Source organism: Benincasa hispida, chromosome 12 (genome assembly GCF_027475165.1).
Source record: "Benincasa hispida cultivar pf3 chromosome 12, pf3_genome.v1.1, whole genome shotgun sequence".
Classification (NCBI taxonomy): Eukaryota; Viridiplantae; Streptophyta; class Magnoliopsida; order Cucurbitales; family Cucurbitaceae; genus Benincasa; species Benincasa hispida.
The window spans coordinates 67830487-67851728 of NC_143489.1; the positions used below are offsets into that span (position 1 = coordinate 67830487).

At 37.0% G+C, this 21242-nt stretch overlaps 2 protein-coding genes across 7 annotated transcripts; both read right to left on the reverse strand.

The window, feature by feature from the left end:
* Window positions 1–597: 597 nt before the first annotated feature.
* Window positions 598–14072, reverse strand: DRM3 (S-adenosyl-L-methionine-dependent methyltransferases superfamily protein). 5 transcript variants are annotated; one of them, XM_039050717.2, is made up of 13 exons: window positions 13933–14014; window positions 13649–13761; window positions 12197–12280; window positions 12024–12107; window positions 11612–11708; window positions 11305–11351; window positions 10985–11089; window positions 10508–10618; window positions 10107–10206; window positions 9909–10024; window positions 3545–3644; window positions 3243–3322; window positions 598–2099 (listed from the first exon to the last, which is right to left on the reverse strand). In XM_039050717.2, exons 3-13 carry the CDS (start codon window positions 12197–12199, stop codon window positions 705–707), a joined length of 2238 nt encoding a protein of 745 aa, XP_038906645.1. In that variant the 5' UTR covers window positions 12200–12280; window positions 13649–13761; window positions 13933–14014; the 3' UTR covers window positions 598–704. The 5 variants fall into 5 exon arrangements, with proteins under 5 accessions (XP_038906645.1, XP_038906643.1, XP_090164716.1 ...); XM_039050715.2 differs by lacking the exon at window positions 13649–13761 and having other exon boundaries at window positions 13933–14072; XM_090308590.1 differs by lacking the exons at window positions 11305–11351; window positions 13649–13761 and having other exon boundaries at window positions 10985–11085; window positions 13933–14072.
* A 1931-nt stretch (window positions 14073–16003) lies between these two features.
* Window positions 16004–20532, reverse strand: ECT6 (evolutionarily conserved C-terminal region 6). Of its 2 annotated transcripts, none has more exons than XM_039018621.2 (7): window positions 20312–20532; window positions 19277–19454; window positions 19130–19203; window positions 18577–19041; window positions 17862–18407; window positions 17553–17765; window positions 16004–16930 (listed from the first exon to the last, which is right to left on the reverse strand). In XM_039018621.2, exons 2-7 carry the CDS (start codon window positions 19362–19364, stop codon window positions 16289–16291), a joined length of 2028 nt encoding a protein of 675 aa, XP_038874549.1. In that variant the 5' UTR covers window positions 19365–19454; window positions 20312–20532; the 3' UTR covers window positions 16004–16288. The 2 variants fall into 2 exon arrangements, with proteins under 2 accessions (XP_038874549.1, XP_038874548.1); XM_039018620.2 differs by having other exon boundaries at window positions 19277–19457; window positions 20312–20526.
* Between the last annotated feature and the right edge of the window lie 710 nt (window positions 20533–21242).

The window sequence follows — 21242 nt, forward strand, 5'->3', positions numbered from 1 at the left end:
CCCCAAATCTCTCCCTTAGAAACCAAACCAAGGTAGTATGGAATGTCTTTGTCCCACATTAATTAAAATGGGATGACCAATGTGGTACTCAAGTGACTTGACTCTCCCACTCTAGTAACTAACTTTTGGAGTGCAATTTTTCAAGATGCTTAAGTACCTAACACTCTCATTTTGTCGAAAAAGACGGAGGAAGGAAAAACTTCTTGTAAACCATGTGTCTAACACTCTAAATACTAAAACGGTAAAAAAAAAACAAAAAACAAAAAAAAAAAATAATCTAAACTGTCATAGCTGCTAAGTCATAGATCCAGATCTTCCTCCATTTTGATAAAGAAGGCAACGAAAGACCACCAGTGTCAATTGCCACACAAAGGAGGGGAACCTTCCTTGGGATCTTCACCCTCCACGAAACCGTCTCACTGGCCAAAGAGGGGATTTAATAAGTACTACGAAAGAACGAGCTAAAAAACGAACCCAGTGGAGTTGGGACTCAAAACTGAACATTCCATCTCCTCGATCTAAGGACAATCTCCCCAATCAAAGAGAGGAGACTGGCCGTCGTTTTAGAGCAGTTGGATGTTAATTGAGATGAATAAGTGAGTCAAGTGACTGAACATCTTTAAGAAATCAATACAAAATAGTCTGATATTGAGCTGTGTACTAAATATTAATATTATTAGAACAAGCAGATGAAATGCACATTGTCACTTCCTTCTTTCCATGGTATTCCTTACACCCTGCAAAACACGGACAAACTCGTAGAATATAGAGAAATCAAAACTTGCTATACCCTCAGCGTCTCCACTCTGGTTAAGTTTTGAAGATGACAAACAACGAGAACAAGGATTCTGACAAATGACCAAATCAAAACCACCATATTTATTAATCAAATTGTGAATCTTGTTGCTTGTTAGTTTCTGTATGTCCTCTATCTGTTCTAGTTCCCCAGTTTGTCCACTACTATGCCACCATTTCTTCAAAATCCTCCTCTTTGCTGCTGAACTCTCAACCGAGATCACGACTTTCAAACGGATGCCAAGACGGTGCAAAGCAATTTCCGCCCCGCCAATTCCACTGAAAATGGACAACACAATCAACCCTTCTGGGAACATAGACTTCAAAACAGATAGATGATAACCTAAAGTGTCTATCTGAAAACAGTATTTGAGATATTGAAGCCTTTCCATTGAGCTACTTTCGGCATCTTGGGTGTGATTAACCGGGTAGCCGAGCACGCACTCTAGCTGTTCAGGCTCTATAGGAGCCAGTTTGAACTGGCTGACCCAAATAAGGTTTAATGCTATGCAATGATGAAGAATATCTCTCTGCTGTTGAGAAGAGAGCCGACCGCGAGAATCAGTTAACGTCTTTATCAGCCTATCACACAGCTGAGGTACTCCTCTAGTTTCAGAATTGATGCAGCTCAAATACTTCCTTGTATCCCAGGAAGGCCACCATTTTTTTGTACGTGTAGAATCTTGGATGGTCATTGGAGGTGTCGGAAGGATGTGAGACCTGTTCTCACATGGAAGGTTGTGCACGTAGCCTTCCATTCTACTCAACGCCGAGAAGGACCGAGTGTCCACGAATTCAGGCTCAATGGCATATAGGAACTTGGAAACTTTTTCCCAAGAATCACGAGATATATCCAAAACATTTCCATACAAGAAAAAGGGAGGTTTAGCCACCACCTTATCAAGACTTCTAGAAGGATTTAATTTTATGGGTGGGGGTGGAGGCTTAGCCACCATTGTATCAAGACTTCTTGAGAGATTTAGTTTTGAAGGTGGGGGGATGTCAAAACTGGTGATGTTTGGATTGACTTTTGATTCCACCCATCCAGGACCATATAGAGAACTCAAGTCATCAGCATATTCTTGCTTTGGCCTTTTCCCTTTATTTTTAACATCAAAGCGAGGAATAGGATTCAGAAGGTCATCCATATTTTCTACTTTTGGCCTTTTCCCTTTCAGTATTTCATCAATGTTAACATTCCTCGACAGAGAAACGCCAGCGGAACTGGATTCTTCAGCTTTAACTCTAGTCATATAATCTTCTGGAGTATGTAAACCACCAATGCCAAATGAGTTTGGGGAACACTGCACAAAGCCATGAAAACACGAGAAATTTTAGAATCCCATAGGCTACTATATACTAGCACCAGATGGTTGGCCACATAATACAAGAATCAACTCGGTTTTTTTTTTCAACAGAGGACCAAACACAAAATAAGGGGGCAAGAATAAAGAATTTTTATGAAGATAAGAGGACTTAATATTGAACTCCAAATAAGGTTTAGCAATAGGATTATTGAAATCAAACAAAGTTAACGAAGCTATTTTAGAAATTTGAGACATCTGACTTAAGGTTGAGATTTTTTATAGGGGATGAACAAAATGTGAAGAGGCTGACAAAATTTGGGATTGTGGAATTCTTTTCCGTATTTCTTCTTTTTATTACTTTTTTGTTTTTTTTTTTTAAGGAACCGGAAAATTTTCATTGATAAATTACAAAAGGGAAATTCCTATCCCAAGGATAACAGAAAACTTCTCCAATTGGTCATAAGGTTAGCAAGGCTATAATAACAAAAAAATAAATATAAATAAATAAATAAATAATAAAAAGGGATCAATTTACAGCAACTAAGAGATAAAAAGCTAGAAGTGAGAAAAGGTTGTAACCTTGTTCCTTTTCATTAAAAATGTGAGAGTTTTGCTCAAGCCAAGAAGACCAAAGAAAAGCCATGTAAAATTCAGCCAAAGAGTCTTCTTCTCCTTTTAATAAATGGCCATTAAACAAGAGAGAGGATGTCCCTAGTATTGTAAAACTCTTTAAAGTTTGGTACTCATTGAAAACTCTTGGGAAATGTATGGCTGACTTCATGTTGGGTAGGGAAAGAAAAAGATACGACTTTTTAAGACTAAACTGAAGAGGCCAACAAAGTTTGGGACAAAGTTGAATATTTTATTTCTTGCAAGCTCTTCCAATTTTAGTATTTCTGACCTCTTTGAGTGGAAAATTTTCTGTCATTAGTCAAGGAATTTAGAAAAAGAAAAGAACGCTTAAGAATTTGAATAATCGGTTATTCACACAAGCATAGGTCCTAGACGCATGGATATTAACCTTGTTCTGAGATTAATGTGTTAATAGGGGTATTTAAAGCCAATAGATAAGAACCACAAAAGAAAGAACACTAATAAGGTTTAGCACAAATATTCTGAACAAAGTTCAAGTGTAAGAACCTTAACATTCCCAGGGTAGTCACCAGCAATTCGACCTGTAACAATGGAATCGGCAAGCTCCGAAACTGGAGTTTCCGAACCTGAAATATTGATGCTCGTCAATGGCTTAAAGTTAACCATGAGAAACCCACAAAAAATAAAAGGTGAATGGGATGAAAATCAGTCTCCTGGAGCAAAATAAACAAATAATCCCTAAACATAACATGCAAATTGAAAGAACCAAATGATACTACACCACTAGAAAATGGGATAAATCCACTAGTCACGTGTAATGTGGCATGCTATTAGGAGCCGTTGCTTACCAAACTTTTCAATTGCCAAAGAAACCTCATTCTCAGTGAAGCCCATTTCAAGCAAGCGAAGTGTTTTCTCCATTGTCACAAACAAGGTTTCATCATTTTCCTGAGATAAAATTGACTTGCATTAAGTGAGCATTATTAGAAAAAGGTTGAAACAGTAAATCCAAGACTAAAGGATCATGCTCGAACTAAATATGGTAAGCATAAAGCAAAAAGTAGACTGACTAAGAAAATTGTAATCAACTTGATTAACTCAGTAACAAAAAGTCCATTGAACCAAGCTGGACGAGTTTATAAAATGCAAATGCCATGTATGTACACCATGCATGTCTTTTTGTGATGAGACGTACAACTTATATTATGACAGTTCAAGGCACAAGTGTGCCATAAAGGAAACAAAACGGAAACTGCAAACTAAATTTTTGGGTGCATATGAATGTGTTTTTTGCATAGCATAGTACAAACAAGGGTGGAGCTATAATTTCACGGATATAATTTTTTTTTATCCTAAAAGTTTTGGGGGCATGAGCAAATTAGGGGGAAAACTTCTAACTTTTTAAGTATAAATAATCAAAAGGAGGCAACCGTCCTCCTTCACTCCGCCCTTGAGTATAAACATTATTGTAGACGTGTGTGCATGCATTGCCACGTCTGAGTATGATACTAAGTGATGAAAATAATAACAGAGGAAAAACACAATATTTACAAGGAAACCCTAGACCAAGAAGAAAAACCACGATACAGATCTTTTCTTTTATTATTATAAAACTAATACACTGAATACATGAGAATAGGGTGAATAAATAGACTTGTAGAGAACCCTAGGGTTAGAGGCAATTACAAAAATACCCCTAGAGTAAAAACCCTATTTTCAACACTCCCCTCAAGTTGGTGCATAAATGTCGATAAGACCCAACTTGCTGAGACAATAGTCAAAATTTGGTCTAAGCAGCCCCTTGGTGAGAACATCTGCCACTTGTTGATGAGACGGAATATAGGGAATACAAATGCTCCCGAAGTGTCAGTCAATCTCTACATGTTGGTCCTGTTATGCTGAACTAGGTTGTTCGCAATGTTTATTGCAGCTTTATTATTACAGAATAATCTCATTGGAAGCTCCCTGTTTTAGTAAAGATCAGTCAACACCTTATTTAACCAGATTTCTTCACATATTCCCAAATTCATTGCCCTGTACTCAGCCACTACTCCCTGTTTCTTACTTCGCCAAGTGACAAGGTTACCCCAAACAAAGGTACAATATCCAAAAGTTGACTTTCTATCAATAACAGAGCCTGCCTAATTAGAATTTGTATAGGCTTCAATCGTTCTTTTCCTAGATTTTTTAAACATTAAGCCCTTACCGGGGGTTCCCTTCAAATATCGAAGGATACGCTCAACTGCATTCATATGTTCCTCATACGGAGCTTGCATAAACTGGCTCACAATGCATACTGCATATAAAATGTCTGGTCTGGTATGGGATAGGTAGATCAGCTTTCCAACCAACCTCTGGTACCTTTCCTTGCTCACAGGAACCTCGTTGTTTGTAACACCAAGTTTTGCATTATACTCCACAGGTGTGTCAACAGGTTTACAGCCAGTCATGCCTGTCTCTTTGAGTAAATCAAGTGTATATTTTCTTTGCGATACTAAAATACCTTCTCTTGATCGAACTACCTCCATTCCCAGGAAGTATCTCAGCTTACCAAGGTCTTTAATTTCAAATTCTTTGGTCATTCTCATTTTAAGCCTCAAAATTTCACGCTCATCATCACCGGACAAAACAATATCATCAACATACACTGTGAGAACAGCAACCTTCCCAGAAACAGATCGTTTTGTAAATAGTGTATGATCTGAGTGTCCTTGGTTGTAACCTTGTGCTTTAAGCAATGTAGTAAACCTATCGAACCAAGCCCTTGGGATTGTTTCAGTCCATATAAGGATTTCTTCAGTCTGCAAACATTGTGCTTGAACTGACTTTCAAATCCAGGAGGCGGGCTCATATAGACCTCCTCTTCAAGTTCACCATTAAGGAACGCATTTTTAACGTCCAATTGATACAGTGGCCAATCTTTGTTAACAGCAACTGACAACAACACACGAATAGTATTTATTTTAGCTACAGGAGAGAATGTTTCAGAATAATCAACTCCATAAGTCTGGGTAAAACCTTTAGCAACAAGTCTGGCCTTATTATACCGATCAATCATCCCATCTGATTTGTATTTTACAGTGAAAACCCATTTGCAACCAACCGTCTTGTGTCCTTCTGGTAAAAGCACCTGTTCCCATGTACCATTTTTCTCAAGCGCCCTCATTTCTTCCATAACAGCCGATTTCCATTCAGAGTTCTCCATGGCTTCACGGATATTGCTTGGAATTATTATGGTGTCCAAGCTAGTGGTAAATGCTTTAAACTCGGAAGACAAGTTATTATACGTCAAGTAGTTGTGCATAGAGTACTTTGCACATGAGCGAGCACCTTTCCTTAGTGCTATTGGAAGGTCGAGAGAGGCATCATGATTTTCCACTTCTCTCGGTATCTCAGCATGACTGGTCACCTGTAACTCGAGATTTTTAGTAATATCTTCCACTCCTTTGTCAACAACGGGACTTTTCCCTTTATTATTTTCTCTTTCAGCTGTTTCTTCATCTGTCACATATTCGGTATGGTCATTTCGACCTCCTTCATCTTTTTCATCCCTGCACTTGTCAGTCTCCATACATATATCAACTTCATTAGTTTCAGGAATACACGTATCTGAACCAGATGCCGGTTCTGACTCCTGGACCTGAGCCGACAGATTAACAGGTGGCAATTCTTCCTTTCGACGATTCTTCCTATAGTAGGTTATCCAAGGAAGCTGGTTGGTAAGGAGAACAGGGCAGGCTCTTTTAGAACTAGTGGAAGGGATCAGAGTGGAATCCCCTAAGGGAATAGCATAGGTGGACCAGTTAGGCTCTTCACTTGGACTCTCCCCCTGAAGATGACTAACGGGAAAGAAAGGTTGGTCTTCAACAAAGGTAATATCCATGGATACAAAATATTTTCTAAAGGATGGATGATAGCATTTATATCCACGTTGATGAAGGGAATACCCAACAAAGACACATTTTTTAGCACGAGGGTGAAATTTTGTGCGATTTGGGCCATGAGAGTGAACAAAAGCGACACAGCCGAAGACACGGAGGGGTACATCGGAAATCAGACGAGTAGTCAGAAAGGACTCTTTGAAAAGGTCTAAGGGATTATGAAAGTCAAGGACACGAGAAGGCATACGATTGATGAGGTGAGCTGCTGTAAGAATGGCATCTCCCCATAGGTAGGAGGGAGAGTAGCAGACAACATTAAAGACCGGGCGACTTCCACCAAATGGCAATTTTTACGCTCGGCTACTCCATTTTGTTGAGGAGTATAAGCACACGAGCTCTGATGAACAATTCCCTTAGACATAAGAAAGTCATGAACAGAGGTATTAAAGAACTCTCGTCCATTATCACTCCTTAAAATCCCAATTTTGGCATGGAACTGGGTTTCAATCATAGTATAAAATTGTTTAAAGGTAGATAACACCTCTGACTTATCGGCTAGTAAGAACACCCAAGTAAGACGTGTATGGTCGTCTATGAAGGTGACAAACCAACGTTTACCAGTAGAGGTAGTGGTTGGTGATGGTCCCCAGACATCACTATGAATAAGGGAGAAGGGACTAGATGGCTTATATGGTTGAGAACGAAACGAAATACGACTTTGTTTGGCACAAATGCATACATCACAAGTTAAAGATGCTATATCAATATCGCGAACCAAATGTGGAAATAAATATTTCATATACTGAAAGTTCGGATGGCCTAAACAATAATGCCATAACATAAAGTCATTTTCAGAAGTAGAAAACTTTAAAGACATAAAACCAGCGGTGTGATCCTCCTTAGAAGAAGTCTCGTCAGAAAGAAAGTAGAGCCCCCTATCATACCGGGCAGTGCCAATCGTCATCCCCGACTTCTGATCCTGAAACACAACAGAGTCTGGTGAAAAAATAGCTTTACAGTTCAGATCTCTTGTAATTTTACTGACCAATAAAAGATTATATGATATTTGTGGCACATGAAGAGTATCACGTAAAATAAAACCATCAAGAGGAAAAGTATTCCCTTTTCCTGCAACGGGGGCAAAAGACCCATCTGCAATTCTGATACGTTCATTCCCCGCACTCGGACAGTAAGTAACAAATAATTCTGAAGAACTAGTGAGATGATCTGTGGCCCCTGAATCTACGATCCAGGTTTTCTTGCCATTAATGCTAACAAGACCAAGAGCTGAGAATGTACCTGATTGAGCAATGGCACTTACTCCGACGACATTCACATTGGTCTTACTCTGGGCTAAAGACTGATGCTGTGAATTTTCAGTAACTGGATCACTTACAGAAGTACGTCCGGAGTTTGATCTGTCATGGGACTGTCGTTTCTTACTGTCCGGGGGCCTGCCATACAGCTTCCAACATTGGTCCTTCATATGCCACGGCTTCTTACAGTGCTCATAGACAGTTATAGGCTTTTTGTCACTGTCAAAATTGGACGCCTTTGAGACAGGCTGATGCATCAACAGAGGCTATCACCGGACTGTTCATAGCCTGTGATCGATCTTCTTCTAGACGAATCTCGGAACACACCTCCCGGAGAGACGGAATAGGCCGTTGACCCAATAAGCGACTTCGAACACTCATATTTTGGGTTCAATCCGACCAAAAACACATAAACCCGATCTGCCTCTTCAAGCTTCAAATACTGTGCCCTATCCTGTGCGCAGTTCCAGATAATCTCCCGGTACAAATCCATTTCTTGCCAAAAAACTAACAGCTTATTGAAGTAGGACGTAACAGTCATGTTTCCTTGCTTGCATTCATGGACTTGTTTATGTAAAGTGTACAACCGGGATGCGTTTTGTCATTGTGAGTACAAGTCCCTAGTTGCCTCCCAGATATCTCTTGCAGTTGCTGCATATAAAAGAGGCCGGCCAATCTGGGGCTCCATACTGTTGATAAGAGCAGACCGTAGCAAAGAGTCCTCCCTTTTCCAGATTCTTTCTTAAGGATCACTTGTGATGGGTTTCGGAATTTCTCCTGTCAAATATCCGAATTAATGCCTACCTTCTAAAGCCATTCGAATTGACTGGGACCATGAGAAGTAATTCTCTCCATTCAGTTTTTCTCCAACCAGAACTCATGCAGAATTGCCCACTGAACCAGTTAAGTAATTTGCATTGGGCAAAATAGATAACGAGTTTACCGGATTCTCTGGACCAGTAGACGGTTGGGAAATTGGGCCAAGCATTGTATCTGAAATCTGCTGATGCAAAAAGGCCAACCGATGTCTCACATCATCGGAGTAATGAACCGAACTACAACCGGCTGGAAACCGAGTCGCCATGGTCGCCGACGGGGCACTGGTAGCCGGCTGAGAGATCGCCGGTAAATGAGAAGGCCTCGGTCGGCTGCGCTGCTCAAGATGGTTGCCAGAAAAATCCCCATCCCTCTGGTCAAACGAACCAAGAACAAAATCGGAGAGATTCTGCTCTCCTTGCCGGACGGAGTAACTCACCGGGCCTGTCGCGACTCCTTGGGTGTACACCGGCGGCGCGGTCGTGTTTCTGAAGAAGGTAAAAGATGAAATCCTAAGCGGCGCTGCTTCATTGATCGGAAAAGCAAGTTCGACAGAAGACGAAACCCCATAATCGGCGACCGGAAACTCAGATAGCCGAGGAGGAGCGATCGGAAGCTCGTCTGTCGTCTGCACATCGGAAACGCCTCTGTCCGTCGACATTCTTGGGCTGTTCCTGATCGGCAACTGTGATCCCGTTGCAACCGGATGGTTTCCTGAAGAATTGGTTGCCTGCAATCGGACGGTGGAGATTAAGTCTAGTAGGGCAGCCTGAAAACACTCCTTAACCGCAACCCTAATAGCGGTTTGCATATCAAAACTTGAAGATCCACCAGCGGAAGGCGATTGTGGATGGTTTTCTTCCATAATGGCTAGGATTTCGTCCCTTTGCTCTGATACCATGATGAAAATAATAACAGAGAAAAAACACAATATTTACGTGGAAACCCTAGACCAGGAAGAAAAACCACAATACAGATCTTTTCTTTTATTATTATAAAACTAATACACTGAATACATGAGAACAGGGTGAATAAATAGACTTGTAGAGAACCCTAGGGTTAGAGACAATTACAAAAATACCCCTAGAGTAAAAACCCTATTTTCAACAATAAGTCCTCAAACTGAATTTAGGTGAAATCGCTAAGCCTGCAACAGTTTTAAGATGACAGTTAAACGAACTCAAATGATAAAAACCAACCTCCTTTTTTAATTCATTTCTGCAGAGTGTATCATCATCTGTTTCCTTCTCCAAATTTACAGCGATCTGTGCAGCAATGATAAAATCCACCAATTCATTAATGGGAGCATCTCCACCTGAAATGCATTATAAGAAATCCTCATGGCTGCATAAATATTCGGCGATAACTTCAACCAAGTTGATTATTCCAGTACTAACCAAGCTTATCGATCGCAAAATTAACTTCATCAACAGTAAAGTTCATCATTAACAAGGATGCTTTATTGGTATCATTAATATCATAATAATCATCAGCCTCCTGCAACCAATACAATCAGCTGAGCAATAAAAAGAAAATATTTGAAAAACTTCAAGATATTTGCATTCTTCTATATCAATAAACAAACACAAATGCACACACAAACAAGAGAAGAAGAAGATACAGTAAACTATGAGCGAAGAAGGTAAATTCAATGTAGCCGTGATCCTGCTGGTCAAATTTAATCCATTGAATTCCACATGGGAGCAGGAATTACATATATCACATTTTCAACAATTTCGATTAAAAAAAACTGTATATGCTCCACATTAAAGATAAAAGGCATCAGTATGTAGGTTACCTCCTTTGGTATAACAGCTGAAGAGATTTCATTGGGTGCATCCTTGTCATCAAATAAGCTATCTAGAGAATCTGATGATTCAGATTTCGATGTCCGTAGTGGCCGTACAGCCTATTTCATGAAATAAAATTACACGAATGTTTAAAGCAAATAATTCAAATGTAGTTATTTTCTAACTGAGACAAAACTAAAGAATAATGAAATTTTCAGATGTAAATTGTTTGGCCATGACTAAATACTGCTGCAATTTTAAGTCATTGAAAATTGATTCATAAGTTCATTGCCTAACAAATCTATTTGTCCGACGAATACAACCAAAGGAACAATGAAAATTCCAAGATATGTTAATGAGAAGAAAAGCTTAATGAAACTAAACATTGTTTTCAATAATTTGGTTGTCCAGTTAATCTAAGAGCAGATTTATATATATTGAGGTCAATATAAAAGTTTACAACACCAAAACAATCAAAAGTTTACCTGCTTATGACAGATTGTAGAAAAATGTGGATGATTACTGCCCTTTTTACCACTTCGTAAGCCATCAAAAGAATCTGATGACTCGGGAATTGATTTTTGTTCTGCCTAGTCAATTAAAGCAACTCATTCACTTTTCCAATGAAGCTTTAATGCTAACACATAAAACCAGTAACCACGAAGGGTTGAAAAATATAAGAAGTTGATAATAACAACAACAATTGATCAAAATGATGTCAACTAAAATTGGTTTCTCAAGGCTAGCAATTTCAATAAGACTGTAATAGGTTCTTAGAATGAGACAGATTATCTGGGCTACTTACCGAAACTGTAGTAAGAGTATTTAATAACGATTCTACATCATCTTCACCTGGATTTAAGACAAGATATAACTCTTAGTGAAGATTACTATCACATTCTTTACATATTGGACATTTTTTGGGATCATGATTACATTTTAATGAAATTTTTCCTCGAGTGTTGGAGAAAATTCATGGGATCAACCTTAAAGGATAAGGTTCTCTCTTCTCAATTTTCTCAAGAGAAAAGTTAAAGAACATAATTTAGCATAAGAAAGGCATTGTTTCCTAACAATTAAAAAGGAATAATTTCAGTTCTGAATATATGTACCATTTTCTTCAATCACTTTATCTACAAGAGATGGCAGGAACCCCATATCTATGAAGAATGTCCTTATATTACTTCCAGATGAGCTTGCAACACTGTCCTGAAATTTAAAAGAACTGAAAATTTAAGCGAGTTCATTTCTTTAAGCTTTTTCATACTAGGAAATACAATAAATGTCAAATGCATAGTATGAAACTACAACACTTCAAATATTTAATCCATAATCCTAGGCAATAACATCTAACTTTTCAAGATAATTGTATTTTTTTTCAATGGATGAAGGCTCAAAGTGGCAGAAACATTTGAAATGCAAATGTCGAATAAAAACTTGATCTAATGGAAACATAAGCATGAAGAGAACTAGTAAAAGATAGTTTAGCAGTTTATTTTAGAAATTAGTTAGAGATGTACGTACCCCAACATGCCTCGAGTACATCCTATCAGGAGGCAACCTGAAATCATAGATCTCTTCCTTTGGTACAATAGGCTTGTTGCTGGCCTAAGGAACAGAAGTAAGAGCACTTTTATGTCGATGTATGTGCATTTAAGTTTCCGATGATCACCATAGTATCTCATTAATGTACATACCATAAAGTTTTAAAGTAGTGATTGCTTGGACTAGGGGTAGCTTTAAGCTTCGCCTCAGGAGATCAAACTGAGTTTTCTGTAGCTCTGTAAAATAGTAATCACTGATGGTAAAAAAAAATTGATGAAATGAAGTTACAAAGAAGGAGATATCCCTCTCCAAAGAAAATAAATAAATAAACACTTCCAATGGGCTATATATAAGCTGTAGCTGTGAAATAAAGCATGCTAACGATTAGACCATGTGAGGGCTGAAAATGACAAAGATTCAAAGAAACTGTCAAAGCATTTTAGACAAAGATTCAATGAAACTGCCAATGCATTTTTCTTTCTCCTTGAAGACAGATTTTTTTCATTCAATGTAAACCATAAAAAAGCTCTGTATAGTTTAACCAAAAAAATTATTTTTCCCCTCTGGACGGGTGATCAACTTAAATGGTGGCAAGCGGTATGTGAGGGTCCCCAGGCAATGGGATGGACCAACCAAAGATAGCCATTTTCTTCCAAAAAAAACCAAAACATAGTTGCAAGTGATAAATAGGTGTCTTTGTAATTCAGCAGAATTTTTATAGAACATCAGTTTGGAGAGATGGACAGCCAAAGAGATCACTTTGTAGCTTTTCGTGGATATTAACGGTTCACCGAACTCAACCCTAAATACATAGAAATTAGTCAAATTCTTTTTTGGAAAGATCCACGTTTTACAGTACTTAATCTTCTCTATGTTCATCAATTACCACTAGTCACAACAATCTCCCTTCTAAGGGACATGTTTGAGAGTGATGTTGAAATAGTTAAAATCATCTTTGTCATGTTCAGAATAACTCTAAAACATGCTTTCAATCCTTCAAAATCACTCTAGAACATACTTTCAACCCTTCAAAATAAATTTTGATGGCATGAGAAAATCATTTAGAAGACTAAAACCAAACATGAAATTGATTTTGAAGAACTTAATGCATATTTTGGAGTGATTTCAAACATGAAAAAAGTGATTTTGGCAAAATCACTCTCAAATATGCCATAGGTAGCGTATGACATGAAGCTCGCATACCATGTGGCAAGCAAGTTTGTTTCTTTACTACTGTTTGAGGTATTTTTAGGATTTTTAGGGAGGAGCTCAGTTTAATGCCTCTTTGTGGGTGTCAATCAATAGATTTTTTTTAATTATGAACTTGGTATGATTATGTTTCATTGGAGCCCTGTTTGAGGTCTTTGAAGGGCTGTCCTTATACCCTTTGTCTTTCGTTATTTCTCAATGAAAGTTTGGTTTCTTCACCCCCCCAAAAAAAAGGATGAAGCTCACATACCATAAATCTGAAAACTTTCTTTCCCTCCAATCTACATTTGTAATAAATCAAAACCCAAAAAAACAAACCCTCATAAGTGATGAAAAAAAGTTGCATGCAAACCCAAGTCACATTCTCAATTACAACCCCAGATTGCCATACCAACCTAGTAGAAGCCACGCATCAAATACTTCACATAATCAACCAAGAGAGTTAAAAACAAAGCCCCAACCCTTTTCACACCATATAAAAATGCTCAAAGAAATGAGCTAAAATCTCCTGCAAGATTTGATTAAATAACGAAGTAATTAGAACTTCACTACACTTAGAACATAAAATTCCATTCCATCGCTCATTCGTCAACAATCAACAATCTCAAAGAAGAGAAAGAAAAAGTTGAATTCATTAACAAAATACGAAAGAACCCGGAAAGGGAAAAAGTGTATGAACCTGAATCGGAGCTGCGAACGGAAAATGTAGAGAAAGAAGAAGATTTGAAAAACAGAGAATTTGGGTCTTGGGGTTTTGGGGTTTGAAAGTCGAAGTTTGATGAGCTTCAATGCGGTAGTGCGTAATCAAGCGATTCTGCAACCTTCTGAACTCCTCTGATGGACGCTTCACGGTTTCACGTGATATACACGTGGCATCATCTTGTAAATTTTTTCAGAGGCAAAGGACCAACCAGTTCCACGTCACAACTCGCAATACTATGTTTCGAGTTTTAACGGTCAACCGTCTCTCCGTTTACGAACGATTATTTTAATGAAAATAAGAAAAGTTGAGTTTAGGTGCTTTATCTGTTTTTTTATACAATTACAATCCGTCTTTGCTCAATGGATACCAGCTAGCTTCCCCAAGTTAATCAAACAAGTCCGCAATCAAGGGAATGGAATATACAGCTATCTTGACCCTATAGTTTTCACAACGGCTAAAGTCCATTTGGTATTTTCTTTCGTTTTTATTTTTTGAAAATTACAGCCATGTTTCTAAAGAAAAATAAAACGACTTATTTATAAATATTACAAAATAATTATCTATTACCATTTAAAGTAATTATTCAAAATTACACCTATTTTCTCTCAATTTTCTTCCTTAATTATAAGTGTTTATGTTTTTAACCAAAAGGGAAAAAAAGTTTAAAAACTACATTTTTTTTTTTTTGTAAATATCAATTTATACCCTTGAGTTTTGGGTATTGTATCATTTTAAATCCTAAATTAATAATTAAACTAATTTAAACCTTGAATTTTGAGGTTGCATCAATTTAAACCCCAGACTAATAATTGTATAAATTTGAACCCTAAACTTTTATAAATGTATCAATTCAAACTGAAACTTTCATAATTGTATCAACTTAAACTCTTTATTATGTTTTATTTAGATATACTTAAAGTTTGTAGTTATATTGATATATTTATGGTTAAATTGATACAATTATTTGTTTGGGATTTAAATTGATATAATTCTCAAAGTTTAGGGTTTAAATTGATACAACCTCAAAGTTTAGGATTTAAATTGATACAATTCTTAGTTTAGGATTTAGATTAATATAACCACAGAGTTTAAGAATATAAATTGATATTGGACCTTTCTTTAATTTTCAAAACTTAGCCTAGTTTTTGACACATTGTAGAAAGAATAAAGTAAGAAATTTAGAAACGGGGAGAATATTCATATTTTTTTTTTCAAAAATTGAAAACAAAAAACCATATGATTACCGAACCCGACCAAAATTATTTTATTTGTTGCCCTTGTTTTTCTAATTTCTCACCAATTTTACAAAATTATTTTTACCCATATGAAAAAGTAAATTATCTTTTTCAAAAGAAAGGATAAAATGTGAAATTTTTTATTTTAAGTTAAAAGAATATGGGGATTCCCGTTAAAGGCAGAGAAAAGGAAGTAGGAGAAAAAAAAAATCTAGTAAACTATGAGACAAGAACAAAGAATGAATTTCCCATCCCGCTTCAATTCTATGTTTCCACTCCCCATTTTATTTTATCCTTTTCTACAATCATGCATTATATTAAAACTCAAATGGTTTGACTTGAATTTTGGAATGGAAAACAGACCAGCCTAAGATCTTATTTAATGACCATTTTATTTTTTGTTTTTGTTTTAAAAAATAAGATCATAAACAATACTCCCCCGTCTCACTATCAAATTTCTTCATTTGTTATCCATTTTTCATCCATAATTTAAAAAACCAAGTCAAATTTTAAAAACTTAAAAATTTATTTTTATTTTGAAATTTTGTTAAAAATTCAACCAATCTACTTAAAAAAACATACAAATCACCTAAATAATTAGTAGCTAGCTTACTCCATCGCTTATCACACCCCAACTTCAACAGGAGATAAAAGTTTAGTGGAAGGATTTCGATAAGCTATACGAAGAATCAGCACTCCTTTAGATGCCTTCAGTAGTTCAACTTTTTTAATAAAAAAAAAAAAAAAGAGGAGAAAAAAAAAAGGCATCATATTTAAGATGGGACGGGGGGCAATAATGAAAAAAGCAGAGCTGATAATACATTTGGAAATTTTCAATTGATTTAGTAAACATCAACATGGCCACAAAGAAGAAACCCAGGAAAAGAAAAAAAGAAAAGGAAAGAAAAGGAAAAAAAGAAAGAAAGAAAAAAAAACCCACCCATAACTACATCAGAACATGCCCAAATAAACCAAGACAATTGCGATAACGAAGAAATACCAAATAGCATCTTCAAATCCAGTAAAGCAAAGGGCCATTTTTTCTGAGGCTGCCCGAAAACATTCCAGTATACCCACCTATTTTGACTATATTTCCATCATTTCTGTTGGGACCTGTTCTTGAGGAATGCATTTTCTTGGTCAAGCTGTAGGGCCTTAGGATCAAGCTGAATCGTTCCCACAGTCAAAACACCGGAAGTTTCGGTATTATATCCATTAACCTTGATTGGCATTGAACCGACAGTGACAACTTCAGTTTGATGTTTGGAATTTGTATCACTAGCGGCAGCTGGTGTAGCACCCCCCAAAGGATTGTCAACTGCTTTCTGGTTAATTTCAAGTGATTCCATCTTCAATGTCGAGGTGACGTCAACTTTTTCTTCGCCATCATGCTTCGAATTTTCCTTCACTACCACAGCACCAGTATTGCCAGTGTTTGAGTAGACCTGCTGCTCAGCTCTTGAGGCTACATTCCTTTCCAACCCCCTCGAACCATCATTGACCTTGTTGAGATTCTTTTCCTCTCTCAAAGGCAGCTCAATAACACAATTTAGCTGTCGAGTATGATCTAATGCAGGTACAAAATATGGACGCTCAAGCCTTCTAATAACCAACCTCGCTTTCTCTTCCTGCATGATCTTCTGACGGTTTTCATAATAAATGAAGTCATCGAGTAAAGAGGTCTTTAGTGTATGACTCTTGAATAATTTAAGCATCTCAAGACCTTTTTTGAATGGTATCTGCATGTGCCAGTATAATTAGTTAACATATTGTTTCAAAGAAGTTACAAACGTGCAAATCAATTTCATTTTCTGCCAATCTGGCTAAGTTGGAACACAAAAAGTACAAGTATGATGGCAACAACCAAATCAAATTTTCAAGGAACAAGCCATCAAACTTCCCAAATATTGGCACTTAATTGCAGTATGAACTATAGATAGTAAACTGATGAATTTTTTTACCAGAAGAAACAAAGCATGAATGAAATTACCACCAAAGAGACCAGAAAAACTGATGAAATTTAAACATCAAGCCAGAAATATAATAAATTTTATTTACACCTTTTCTTGAATATAAGACAATATACAACAGTTTCCATATCAATAAATTTTGAGTGAGACTATGCATGCCATGAACACTTCAATAAAATCACATCCACAAGTCAAGAAGTTTGAACAATCCAAAAGACTTGTGAATGCCAATGCAACCTATCAGAGGATGACAAGATATCCAAATCACTCCTAAACTGAACATGATAAGAAAATGGAAGGTAAGCCACAGAATTCATCAAAAGATTCAAAACAATATTTTCTATCAATAAAGATACGACTGAACTGAATAGAAAATAACAAAGCTACTTACTTCTTGGGTATCTCTGCTATTAGTAACAGGTTTGTTTTCATTATTCTCCAAAATGACATGCCTAAAGTTGTTGTTTGGCACGTCTTTGATTATGTGCCACTTAACAGGGAAACTTCCATTCCATTTATCCTGCTGCCAAAAATCCATGTCCCTGTTGAAGTCCACAGGGCCAACCATCTCTGCTACACCACAGAACTGACCACTTGCATTGACCTAAATAGAAAAAAATAATAATAATAATAATAATAACCCTCAAAAGAAATTATAACATATAATAACACGAAATCTGAAAAGAAACAACAAACTTACGGAGAAAAAGAGGAATACAGGACAGCTTCTTGACTTTGCTGAAACTATTCTCCGAGCATCTTCGTAAGCAATATTAAGTTTCTTATTCCCATTGGGAGTAGACGACCAAACATTATACTTAATGCTCTTGTGAACATCATCCTCGCTGTAAGATTTTATTACAAAAAATTTTGCATCCACGTATTCAATAGGAAAATCGTCCTTATTATACTGATCTGTGTAGATAATAATGTTTCCATCTGCATTACCATCTCCAGCCTTGGTTGTGTAGGCTTTCAGAGCCAGTTGGGTTTTAGATCTGCTGATTCTAGGACCTCGATTCTGCTCACTTAATGCATCTGAACTAGCATTTGCATTATCCAGAACCCTACCAACTTGAACCTTAGGCTGAAGTTTAGCAATCGCAGCCTGTCCATGAACACTCGATCGAAAGTCAGAAAGGGCATTATTGATAGGATGAGGTGCTCTCAATTGACTGTGTTGAGAAACAACCTTTCCATTTGATATGTCATCTACTGGTTGAATTGAACCATAAGCACCCCTACCCTGTAAGCATAAATTTTAAATACCAACAAGTTACATTGGTCACTGAAAGAGAGAAGAAAATTGCATACCCGCACAACATCTAATACATAAAACTAATTGAATAGATCATCTCAATCATATTCATCATTAAGAAAAGTTACCTTCAATACAAGAAAACAACTAATTTTACCTGAAAAACACGTGATGAAACTGATCCGACATGACCACCAGCAGAAATGTTACCAAGTGTTCCACTTTGCTTACTTGGACCAACATTAGCTCTCGGCACTTCTGATAACCTTGCCACAGAATTTCTCTGGTCTAAAGCAGGTTTGGAGTGGTTCCTAGAAAAGCTTCCAGAACTCTCATTTTTTTGCATTCTTCCATTTCCATTAGATCTATTAACTGAAGGGTCAATCAAGTCTATGGAACTATTGGGGACAATATCTGGCTGAACAATAACGGGGACATAAGCAGGAGAAGAAACGGAGCTGTCATAAGAAGGAATGGTGTAAAACTGTTGGGCGCCTAGATATGGACCATCTGGTCCTATCATAGCACCATGTATGTAAGGATTATACGGGTTGTATTGAGACTGTGCATATCCATAGCTTGGCGTATAATATACATAAGATGAATTCTCATTTTGAGCACCCTGGGACGAGAGAAAATGAGGTCATAAAAACAAAGTTTAAGCTGGGACTAAAGCAAGAAAATAGAAAATGCAGATATGTATTACTCACTGCGTATTGGATATCTGGACCATCTAAACCAAAAATCCGAGAATGGTCCTCCCATTCGCCAGGTGATTCAAATCCTATAACAGTCAAGACACATGTGAGTCATCATAACATCTTTAAATTGCTACATCGTTTGTTCACAAAGATTACCTGTACAGTAATAACCATAATTGGCAGCAGTAGGATAATAAACGCCCTGATCAAAAATAAACTCAGGGGTGGCTCCTTCATTGTACATGTTTTCACTTGGCTCAAGAAACAGATTTATCCAATATTTGCTTGATTCGATGCCTTAAAAGTGAAGTCAAGATTCAGCGAATCTAGAGAACTTCTGAATCCGAAGCAAGACCCAAAAAGAGGGAGGGAAAAGAAAATTAGAAGTTGTATTCAAACATACACGATTCAAAATAAGCAGAAATAGATCATACTGGCCATTACAATTCCAGAATACAGAAACTAGGAAGCAACAAGGTTACCGAGCAATTCAGCTACAAACTAGGATTTATGAATTCGTACAATCAAGAATCTGACTCCTATTAGGTAGATTCAAATGAAGGTCTAAAAAACCAAATGGTCCTATTAACGTTAAACATCCACTAGAATGAACAAAACTGCTTCCCTGATGGCAAATAACGCACAAATTCAAATGAACAAATTCTCCTAAAAACCTACAAGCGTAGGTTGGCAGCTAAGAGGAAGAGGGCAACAGTAAGTCGTTAAAAAAGAGTGACTAATTAGTTGACTAAACGGCCAGATAAAAGACTCATGCTTGACTCAAGTCCCTGAACATCAAAACCTGCCGAGAAGTAGAACTAATTAATAGCACAATACTGGAATCTAAGTCAAACATCCACTTGCTCATCCAATACCTCGAGGAACACAATCATGTAATACAAAACAAACTAATAACCAAAACCCAATTCAATATAACAACAACGCAGCTCAAAATCTAAATACATCGAGTAAAATTACTTCCCAATAAAAATAATCACCAGAAGGAATCGTCAGAACAAAAATAAATAAATTGAAACTCTCAATTAGTCATCGAGTAAACGGCCATTCGTAAACAAAACAGAACAGGGAAAACATAGATGAATACAATTTGGAAATGAATAGAAAGGGATGAGAATAGAGGGAAGGGAAAAAAGAAAAGTGAAGAAGCAGGGGAGAAGAGTGAAATACTACCAGAGAAAAGGTGATTGGAGCCATGGAAAGAAAAACCCTACAGCGGTGGAGATTGAGATTGAGAATTAAGAAGAAAAAAGAAGGAATCTCTGCAACATGGGAATTGATGAAAAAAAAACCCTAACCGCGAAGGGGAAGAAGAAGAAGAAGGAAAGAAGGGGGGAATTTGGAAGGGCGGTATTTTGCGTGTGTAAAAGAAAGCACAAGCAAGCGACGCGGAAAGAGGAGATTCCAAGCCTCTACGCAGCGTATCCAGTGCTGGACGAAAATACCCCTAATGACATTTTTAAATTACAATTTTACCACTGATGACCAAATGGGCTGGGCTTGGCCCGGCCCGGAAGTAAAAGGCAACGTGGCAAATTGTTATTGGTTAGGAGAAGTATTTTTGAAGTTGAAGAAAAGGCAAAACAATGGAATTTTCCCACTGCGCTTTTTCCCAACCTCTCCGTTTTGTCTTGTTCAGCAAGTAAATGAATATTTTCAATACATGAGTGACACGTGTCTTCTCCTTCTTCTTTCTGGGCTTTTTTTTTTCAAACAAAATCAGGTTTTAAAAAATAAAAATATCAAAATATATTGTTAAGAGTATCTAGGGTTTAGTAACTATAGATTTGAAAAACTTGCATCGTGGATGCCTCTTAATAAGGAAAATTTTACTCTTCCAAAAAAAAAAAAAAATTATACTATTTGTGGTACTACTTTCATGATTTGGGTTTAGTTTCTATTTGGTATTTAGATTTTAAAATGTTAGCCACGTTTATATCGGTAATTCATCAATTGTAACATAAAATGTGGACTCTAGTTAATTACTTTTGTTGTTGTTCGCCTACTTTCTATAATATAAGATGAGAGGTATGTCTTGAGATATGTAATCAAAACGTGCAATCTAATTCGGAATGAATGGTGTTTTAACCTGATTGTAGTTGAA

What these genes read in the sequence shown, in the direction of transcription:
- DRM3 (XM_039050715.2), bottom strand. An exon ending in CTACAATCTGTCATAAGCAG is followed by an intron (nt 10,619 to 10,984) that starts GTAAACTTTTGA and finishes TTCATGAAATAG; the next exon opens with GCTGTACGGCCACTACGGAC. An exon ending in CAGCTGTTATACCAAAGGAG is followed by an intron (nt 10,207 to 10,507) that starts GTAACCTACATA and finishes TATTGGTTGCAG; the next exon opens with GAGGCTGATGATTATTATGA.
- ECT6 (XM_039018621.2), bottom strand. Translation starts at nt 19,364, where the DNA reads ATGTACAATGAAGGAGCCACCCCTGAGTTTATTTTTGATCAGGGCGTT. An exon ending in GTCCAGATATCCAATACGCA is followed by an intron (nt 19,042 to 19,129) that starts GTGAGTAATACA and finishes CTCTCGTCCCAG; the next exon opens with GGTGCTCAAAATGAGAATTC. An exon ending in TTTCATCACGTGTTTTTCAG is followed by an intron (nt 18,408 to 18,576) that starts GTAAAATTAGTT and finishes TTATGCTTACAG; the next exon opens with GGTAGGGGTGCTTATGGTTC.